This window comes from Osmerus eperlanus, chromosome 7 (genome assembly GCF_963692335.1).
Source record: "Osmerus eperlanus chromosome 7, fOsmEpe2.1, whole genome shotgun sequence".
Classification (NCBI taxonomy): domain Eukaryota; kingdom Metazoa; phylum Chordata; class Actinopteri; order Osmeriformes; family Osmeridae; genus Osmerus; species Osmerus eperlanus.
In genome coordinates, this window is record NC_085024.1 from 11,848,403 (window position 1) to 11,857,223 (window position 8,821).

Consider the following 8,821-nt stretch of genomic DNA (forward strand, 5'->3'; position numbering starts at 1 on the left):
ACAGTGTATAATATTGTATGTAATAATTTTTGTACTTAAATAAATTATTATGTCATAGTATATGTATCAATTCTAAAGAATTGGGTTTAGACTTGCTTTTTAGGCTGTTGTTGATCTGGGTAAAAACACTCGAACGTATAATACTACAGTACCCATACCGCACCACGTTAACCAGAAGCTAGCGACGCATGGCACTTGATACTGCAGACTTCAGTAGGCTACAGCAGCTATAGCTTCTAGCCTTCAAGTCCTGGGAGCGTGCAAACCTAGCACAAGATCAAAGCCATTCAAGTTGACTAAATTTACGACTTGTCATCACCTTTAAAACCATCGATGCCAAGTATGGAAACGTTTCTGCAGAGCTGTCACGGTGCACTGAAGGTACCATGACTGAATCCGGGGGTCGCGTGTGGTTGGTTTTGTTTCATCCATTATTTCTTTTGTAAAATGTTGTCTCTTAGGAATATTCTACGTCGTCTGTAAAATAGTTTATGGAATTGTCTGATCATATTTGTTATGCATGTTGAATAATAACCGAAATTGTTTTGTCATGTCCAAAACAACAGAACGTTAACTCATGCAGAACATCTCGTGCAGCATGTTGGCTAGGTGCGTTGGTAAACGGAAGTTTTAGCATATGTCAGGTAGCTAGCTAAAAGCAAATCCTCATTATTTTGCTGTTTACGCAAAACTGTCTCAACCATACAGTTTATGGTCTCAACAGGATCGTGCCTATGACTGCCGTCTAGTTAATTAGTTTGCTATTGGTATTGATTTCAAAATGTGAAGCAAGCTATTTAGATAGTACAGCCAATCCGTCTGTCTTGACCGTCCAGTGTCACAGTGAGCTCGGCAATAGAAATGTCACGTGCAATAAGGGTACATTTAAACTACTAGTGTACAGTGCCCGTGATGCAGTTGGTGCTTAAGATGTCTGTGAAACACACAAATGCAGATTACTTCTATAGATAGTGCACAGTTCCTGTGATTTTTTTTGTGGCACACAGATTCCTGGAATTACAGATGGGGCACAATGCCGACATCATCGCAGTGTCAGAGATTTCTGGAATTATAGATAGATAGTGCAGTGCCCCGTGCCCGTGATGCAGCTGGCGATGACAGTTCTTCTCAGTGGCTTTGATACCTATATTTCTCAGATCACAACTTCTGTCATCTCTGAAGTACTTGTTCAACATCATCTATTCCAGTCACTTATGCACATCATGAAAGCAATTTCTCATTATTTTAAGCAAATTGCCAATGCCCTTGTACATTTATGCAAATAATAATGTAGCCTTCATTTGTCTGCTGTTTTTTATGTTATCATTTGCTTATGTTGTGTTGATCAAAATGTATTATATTGGTTCTCTGTTAAATTGTCTTACCACCACAAACATCTAGACATTTAGTTCATAACAGAAGTTATTACATGCACAATGGTTTAACCAGTTGTCATGATGTAGGCCTAATTCACCATACAGCACTTGCATGTACATTTAGGGTTAAGTTTTCATGTTTACAAACATTTGTATTTTTTCCTTTGTGCTATGCAATGCTTTAAAATAGTAAAGTGAGTCAGTTGGCTGAGCGGTGAGGGAATCGGGCTAGTAATCCGAAGGTTGCGATTCCCGGTCATGCCAACTGACGTTGTGTCCTTGGGCAAGGCACTTCACCCTACTTGCCTCGGGGGAATGTCCCCATACTTACTGTAAGTCGCTCTGGATAAGATAAGAGCGTCTGCTAAATGACTAAATGTAAATGTAAAGTGGTAGGAATAGTGCCCATGTCTGTGATGCAGCTGTTAATTATAATGTTGTAGCACATTTGGAATGTGCAGGCAGTTTCGACAGTAAACACATACATTTCTGTTACAAAATTCACTGATTTATACTGAAAGTATCCACTTTATATTGTCGTTCTGTTAGCTAGCCAGCATTTCATCCATAATAATGTGACTTTCTATATGGTCTAATTAGGCTACATGACTGTAAAGGTTTTTTTTTTTTATTCAGAAATTGTTACAGATATTGTTACTGTTACACCAAGTTACGTTCGCTGTGACATCGTTCACCACAACACTAGCTAATTAACAACTAGCTATATTCAGAATAAATCACTAACCATTTGCTCTCAACGTTGTAAACACACCTTGCTGGCCTTGTCCCTGAGGACACCAGGTGGAGCTTGTTGAACCCAAACAGTGTTGGGTAATGTTAGATTAGTGAGATTAAAGAGCTTCTCATTGAGGCAGAGAGCACACACTCAACACATACACAAATACACCAGTCCACACACTTTTAGTACACCAGTGCTTTTAGTGCAAGTGCATCAGTCCAGTGTGTCTACATTGGGGATGGAAGAAGAGCATACAATGAGAGAGATGAGTGGAAAAGGAAAGATGTTAGGAGCTGCATTGAACCATGAGGCAATGTGGCATCCTCCTTTTCTTTGCTATCCTTGCTGGTTTGAGAACAGACACCACAGCTCCTTGTTGTCCAATCTTTTCTCATCGGTAGGTTTGATCTTTCTGAAAAGCTATTTTTGACAAGATTATGCAAATGTGGGGGAAGGGTGTAAGTGAGATCAAGAGAAGAAGATAAAGAGGTAGGCTAGAACGAGTGAGATTAATTAATGGAAAGAAGGTGAAATGTTTCCTCCTCTATTTGTGTGTGTGTGTGTGTGTGTGTGTGTGTGTGTGTGTGTGTGTGTGTGTGTGTGTGTGTGTGTGTGTGTGTGTGTGTGTGTGTGTGTGTCTGTGTGTCTGTGTGTCTGTGTGTCTGTGTGTGTGTGTGTGTGTGTGTCTGTGTGTCTGTGTGTCTGTGTGTCTGTGTGTCTGTGTGTCTGTGTGTCTGTGTGTCTGTGTGTCTGTGTGTCTGTGTGTCTGTGTGTCTGTGTGTCTGTGTGTCTGTGTGTCTGTGTGTCTGTGTGTCTGTGTGTCTGTGTGTTTGGGATGCATGTTTCCTTTTAATCCCCTCTCTGGTTGTGTACAGGGCAGGCCGTACTCGACAGGTTATTGATCACGAGGGGAGCTTTTGTTATTGTCACAGTCTATTATCCCCCCACATCCATACTCTGCCCATCAGTGCTACACAGATCTCTCTCTCTCACACACACACACACAGTAAACCCTGTCCAGAATACTCTCATAATGGCTGTTTGAAAATTCACTGTGACTGTCACTGGATGTGCCATTGTGTACATCTAGTTTTACTGTCTGAGGTCATGGCAGAAGTTAGCCAAAAACATTTTTCCATATTCAGTGGGATAAAGCCTTGAAGCATGAAATAGGAGCCAGAAATAGTATAACCACTCAGAACTAAACAGGAGGCCTCAAACTCCATTTGTGGAGCCTCATCGAATTGGAGCAGTATCTGATAGCCCACATGAATTTAATCAGCTACTGGTAGAGAGCGTTAGTAAAATGGTTTTCTTTGCAAATGGCCTCTTCCTTTATTCCTCTGTGATCTTGGACACATTAAGTTGATATTTAAATAGGGTCTCATCATAGGACAGGAGTTATTATGAAATACAAGTGATAAATGTAGCTGCCTCTTACCTTGGAGATCAGCATTATCGAATTGCCATAGTGCTTTTTATTACATTTGTCGCTGGACATTACTCACCCTGTGCCATTCTCTGAAGTTGGCTAGTAGCTTGGTACAGTATCCCGTCTGATGCAGTGAATATTTAATAGTTACATCCCATGATGGATGTAGGTTGTCACTTATCCCGTCCTGAACTCAGCCAATGATCATACACCTCCCTCATCCTTCCTGTGATATGTCATGAGTCCCTTGAAAAGGCACTCATACCTCACAAATTTTGTCTACAGTTTTTGAACACCAGGGATGACCTCAGAATCATTTCAAATAACATGTAACTCGCATAGATTTATTGGAATCAAGACCAAAATTGTTGAGTTTAGCCGTGTGTGAGTATCAACTATGGGGGTTAAATAAAAAAATTATCTCTTCAATTAGATTAGGAGTAATCTAACTTACATACGCACACACACTCTGTATGGTTCTAGTGATGTATGTTTTGCTTCTATACAGTTGTCCAATGGCAAGCTTACAAAGTGTGTTACTTTTTTTTCTCCCAGGAAGGAAACACAGATGGAAGCCCAGGGTTCCACGTGGTGTTGGGGAACGAAGCCTGCGACCTTGACTCAATGGTGTGTGCCTTGGTGTATGGCTACTTCTTGTCCAAGGTGAGAGTCAGACTCAGCTCACCCACCCACAGTGTTGACTTGGAATCATAAAAGAAAAAGCTGTACTAACAATCAATGACCTAAAGTACAAGTTCATTACTTACTGTTCACTTGGCTCGTATAGTGTACGTGATAACACAAATATAATATGTAACAGTTGGATTTCCCTGAAATGTAACGAAATAAGAGAGAGAGAAAATATTGAATGTGGAACACACTCTCTTTTTACAGTATAGAATAGAATGCCACCGACAAACACCTCAACATCTCACTCTCCCTCCCCAGACACTTGACTCTGGGAAAACTCCTCTGGCCGTCCTGAACATCCCCAGGGCAGAGTTCCCGCTGCGGACGGACAACGTGTTCCTGCTGCGTGAGAGCGGCCTCTCCCAGGACTACCTGGTGTTCCGGAACGAGCTAGACCTGGCGGTCCTGCACCGGGCCGGGCGGCTGGACCTCACTCTGGTGGACCACAACGTGCTCCCCAGGTCTGGCTGGAGATATCAGGCTGTGTGTTTGTGTGGGTGGTTTGTGTGTGTGTGGGGATGTGTGTGGATATGTGTCGGTGTGTGGGGATGTGTGTCGGTGTGTGTGTGACCCCCCCTGCACGTCTACATGTGTATCTGCACACTTGTGCTTGGAGGAACCTGTTCTCCAGTGCTTTATCATGACTCATAATCATGTTTATCATTCATTTGGTAATCAAATCTAATTATGAAATCATAAACCTCTTACCTATTAGATCACGTTTTTCCTCTTGCAGTTCCGACAGTGACCTAGAGGGGGCAGTAGTGGAGGTGATTGACCACCACTTTGTGGAGAGAGCTTCTTCCCCCTCCTGCCCCATTACCGTGGAGACAGTGGGCTCCTGTGCCACACTTGTGACTGAGCAGATTTTCCAAAAGGCTCCTGATGTCCTTGACCAACAGGTGGCGCAACTGTTATATGGTAAAACTCAACTAATACAGTGTGCACAGCACAGAAACTAATAACATATTCCCTCTGTACAGATTAGAACTCCTTCACAACATAATGCAACTTGTGCTTGGGTTCCATATTGTATGAACAAAACAGGATTCTATTCCACTGTACTATACTCTACCACGGTCTACATGTTGTCCTCTATTCTCTGAACTGTGTGTGATGTATGCCTCTGAAAATGTCATTTCATATAGTTTAAAGCCAAGTCATAGATCCCATTGTACTTATTCTTCTGCTACAAGTGCCCTGTAGCTGAACTAACTGTAGTATGTCTCGTCCTCATGTAAGTAGACTAGAGGCACCCACTAGAGGCATAATGCAACCTCATGTTTGTGAGGCCAGGTACCATTGTACTAGACTGTGTCAACATGGCCCCGGAGGCTGGGAAGGTCACCCCCAAAGACAGCCAGTATGCCGCGCTCCTGGAGACACGCTTCCCCGGGCTGCCACCGAGGGCTGCTCTTTTCCAGTCCCTGCAGAACGCAAGGTTCGATGTGTCAGGTAACAGATCTCAAAATGTATACCAAATTTGGACCCTTATCAGTATACTTTTAATCGAATGCTTTCTCTCGTGCAACAGCACTGTATAGCCTACAGAAATATTTTCAACAGTAAAAAGTTAGGAAATGCGACTTCTGAGGTGTTTCATCTATACTGTACATACACGCCATGTTTATTCCCACAGTGGATCACCACCTCTTCTCTATCTCTCAGGTCTCACTACAGAACAGATGCTACTCAAAGACATGAAGGCAGCGTCTGGAGAAGACCTGAAACTGGCTGTCAGTGTTATATACATGACAATGGAGGTCAGTGTACAACCCCTGGCATTCAGTTTGAAATGCTGTGCTTTGAGCTGCTTGGTCCAATGACCCTTCTTTTGGCATTGCTACACACACAGCCACACACACCCTTAGACAAGAAAAAGGCTTTGGCACTGGAATGTCCCCGATTACATTGTAATGGACTCATACCACATGTCAAGTCTGCCGGAACCACCCACAAACTCAAAAGGCATCTCAGGGTTTTCTCATGCTAGATTCAGACAAGGGCAGCAAGCGAAAATCAATTTTTAGAATGTCCACATCATTTGTAAGGCTTTCCTCAAGATGTGGCACATTCACACAATACAATTGGCCATCAGAAACAAACAAAACAAATGATCTGTCACTATATTGTCTGTTATATGTCATCCCTGGTTAAGGACAGTGTTTTTGAGTGTTCTGGAGGTTCTGGAGAGTGAAAAAGGTGCCACATGCAACAAATGCCCAACCATTGTATTTTAAATATTGCCGGTAAGTCATGTTTGTTCTCTGCTGACGGTTTAAAAAGCGATCAAACTAACGGTACATGTAATGAATCTGTATCTATCAGGAGTTTCTCCAAAGAAAAGGCCTAGATGAGGAGCTGTGCACCTTCTGCCGCAGACATGGCTACGACCTGCTGGTGGCTATGACCATCTCCTTTGGAGAAAACAAGGAGCCCTTCAGACAGCTAGCCATCTACAGCTCCAGCACCCTCTACAGGGAGGAGGTCCACACTACACCTTCTGCACATTACACCAACAAATTGTTTTTGAAGCTTTTGAAAGGGTTCTCCGGAGATGTTTTAGCCATATTAGCATTGACAGTTAACTAATATGAATGTTTATCCGATCATCCTTTTTGTTTGTCATTGAAGTAGTATTTTAGCATATGACTAGTCTGCTGTTCTGTTTGTGCCCTTGCAGATAAGTCAATCGTTGGAGCAGGCCCGGAACCCCAGCCTAAGCCTCTGTCCAATGAGCAGCCCCTATTCCCAAATCAAAGCCTATCTCCAAGGCAACACCTTGGCCTCCCGCAAGAAAGTCCTGCCTGTCATCAAGGACTTCCTCAGGGACAGAGAGAGCAGAGGAAGGTACTGTGGCAATGCTGAAGACATTGCCAGGGAGGCTGGAATAGATGAGGAATCCATGGTGCCCCCGACCCCCATGAACAGTCTGGTGGAAGGCTGTCCCCTTGACAACGGACTGCCCAGGATAAGCGCTGAGGCGCTGGTGGAAAAGTTTAGCAAATTGGCCAATGAGGCTGAGGGCACGGGGGGGCAATGATGTTGATTTCATTGTTTACAATTCAGTTGGAGCATCCACACTCCCTGATCTCAACAACATCTGGAGAGCCAGAACGTTCCTAACCAGATAAGGATGATCCAGAGTGTTTCCTGGTTATGAAGGAAGACTAAGATTGAATAGATGATCCCCTTGAAGGAACGACTGGTTAGCATGTGCTTCCTGTCATACAGAGTGAAAACGTTCAGAGCGTCCACCCCATTAAAGACGGTACACATTACAGACTCAAAAGTATGACAGATCCCACTGTCACAGGATTGTGTAGAAGTATTCAACAAGGGTTTCACAGATCTCAAAAGATATTCAGAAGTTAGTTAATAGTTAAAAAGAAGTTAATAGTATATTTTGATATAAATATATAAACTTGTTTTGTAGTAGAATGCAGTGATAATACTAATTCATCAAAACAAGGATCACAAATCGTTTCCAATACACTTGAGCAGCTATTAATCTTAAAAGACAAAAGAAAAAGCTAAATGGTGGCACTTAAGGCATGTGTTGATTTTCAAACCACCTACTTAACCTTGAGACATGAAGGTTAAATTAGATTTATTAGAATTAGTGGTGTTTTGCAGTGGTTTGTTGATAAATATGATAGGGTTGGCTTTCAATGAGTGAGGTGTTGAAAGGATCCATTTGCAATTCATAGTTTGATTCACAATTACTTTCGTTTTTGCATTACTTCAGTTTAGATTTTGATCAAATAAAGTACACAAATGAACAGTATGACACACTTTTACATGAAATGTCTTTTTATTCATTCATGTGAAAATACATGTTTAATTTAAAGTATTAGTCAAGAGAAAGCATGGTAGCTTACTTTGTCAATTTAAAAAAAGCACGTAATCTAAAATACATTTATAATGAAGATTTGGAGCGATGATAGCTAACTCTTAAGGTTATGTATAATTATTGACAAATGATTGGTTGTGATGGTCCCGCATATCCTGATAATTGCCAAGAAGAATTGTTTATTTGTGTGTAAATTTCTTCTCTAAAGGTTTAAAAATCGGTTTGTCAGTTTTATTTTGCTATGTTGTGAAGAAGTACAATCAGGAGAAAGTGTATACAGTGATTCTTTTCATATTTTAAATTAGTAGAGAGAAATATGTTTGTTTTTAAAATGAACTTGATTACAACTGAATGTTTAAATACATTTACAAAATTTGTATTAAAACAACATTTTATGTTATTTAATGTATTTCGTCTCAAATGTCTTTTCATGCTTTGTTAGCTTAGATTCATCTCTTAACTTTACTTCTATACTGTGATTTCGATTTTTTTTTTAATTAATTTTTGTGTAGCATTTGTAATGCTATATTGTACAGTTTAGAAGTGACATGTGATGAGGGGAAGACATGCAGCAAAGGGCCACGGTCAGATTTGATCCCAGCTGCTGCAGTAAGTCCTCAGTTTTAACCTTATAACATGACCCAATGCAGCATCACATTTAGACACATTTAGTGGGAATACAGGCACATTTTTAAAGAGAATCCTCGGTGCACATGCTTTAAGTTACCATT

General features: G+C 41.4%; 1 protein-coding gene across 1 annotated transcript; it reads left to right on the forward strand.

Annotated features, from left to right (window-relative positions):
* The first annotated feature begins 235 nt into the window (after positions 1–235).
* prune (prune exopolyphosphatase) lies at positions 236–8,490 on the forward strand. Its single transcript, XM_062464880.1, has 8 exons — positions 236–381; positions 4,103–4,210; positions 4,496–4,698; positions 4,974–5,158; positions 5,534–5,692; positions 5,906–6,000; positions 6,566–6,724; positions 6,921–8,490. The coding sequence occupies exons 1-8, from the start codon at positions 334–336 to the stop codon at positions 7,278–7,280; spliced, it is 1,317 nt and encodes a 438-aa protein (XP_062320864.1). The 5' UTR covers positions 236–333; the 3' UTR covers positions 7,281–8,490.
* Positions 8,491–8,821: the final 331 nt, after the last annotated feature.

Excerpts from the sequence above, each read along its gene's own strand:
- prune (XM_062464880.1), top strand. The coding sequence starts at position 334 with ATGCCAAGTATGGAAACGTTTCTGCAGAGCTGTCACGGTGCACTGAAG. Across the intron at positions 4,699-4,973 it reads GACCACAACGTGCTCCCCAG|TTCCGACAGTGACCTAGAGG; the intron begins GTCTGGCTGGAG and ends TTCCTCTTGCAG. Across the intron at positions 5,159-5,533 it reads GGTGGCGCAACTGTTATATG|GTACCATTGTACTAGACTGT; the intron begins GTAAAACTCAAC and ends TTGTGAGGCCAG.